At 37.0% G+C, this 813-nt stretch overlaps 1 protein-coding gene across 1 annotated transcript; it reads left to right on the forward strand.

The window, feature by feature from the left end:
- Positions 1 to 269: 269 nt before the first annotated feature.
- On the forward strand, positions 270 to 422 carry SARC_17664 (hypothetical protein; the record flags this gene model as incomplete). Its single annotated transcript, XM_014288244.1, has 1 exon — positions 270 to 422. A coding segment is annotated over one exon (153 nt), but the record flags the coding sequence as incomplete, so codon positions are not given.
- Between the last annotated feature and the right edge of the window lie 391 nt (positions 423 to 813).

The following is an 813-nucleotide window of genomic DNA, read 5'->3' on the forward strand; positions in this document are numbered from 1 at the left end:
TATAGTTACTCTTCATTGTTTCTTTAAACTAAAGTCCAGATGATATCCATCGGATATTTGTGCACTCTATCGAAATACATGTAAGTGTGGATTCTGACGATATACTGGCGGTTGCTAGGGCCATTGTATCTTCTGCATCGTTTGGGGTTTGAGTGGATATTGTGGTTTCTAGACAGACTTCTCTCCATTGAACTTTCATACCCGAGTACCCATACACTCTATTGCATTACGCTTGTTCACCTTATCCCTTGCATCCCATATACGCACAGGTGATTGTCACAAACTCTGTGCCGCAGATTGATCGTGCCAAGAAGTATTCCAAGTTGTGCGTGGTAGATATCAGTCCCCTGCTGACTGAGGCCATCCGCAGGATCCACTTCGGAGAGTCCCTCTCCTTCCTGGGCAAAAACGTACCGTTGTAAAGCTATGGCAGTGCTTAGGTTGGACTACAGTGCACGTATTTAGTATCCTTCCTATATTGTATATATAAACGTTTCATGATTGATGTAGTAAATCGGAATCTCTTTTGCTTTGTCCTATGAATCTCTCATGTCATTCGCCTGTTCAGGTGTATTTTTTGAGCTATCGTTAATCACATACAATTAGTATAGCCATGCAGAGTCCGGACTGTTAGTAGTTTAGTATAGTATGTATTTTATCAGCAAGATGTCGTTTAGCGGTTGTTCGTTATATATATATATATATATATACATACATATATATATATGTATTTATGTATGTATGTATGTATATATACATATATATATATATATATATATATATATATATATATATATATAACACACACACACA

The sequence above is a fragment of the Sphaeroforma arctica genome, assembly GCF_001186125.1.
Source record: "Sphaeroforma arctica JP610 unplaced genomic scaffold supercont1.11604, whole genome shotgun sequence".
NCBI classification, from domain to species: domain Eukaryota; class Ichthyosporea; order Ichthyophonida; genus Sphaeroforma; species Sphaeroforma arctica.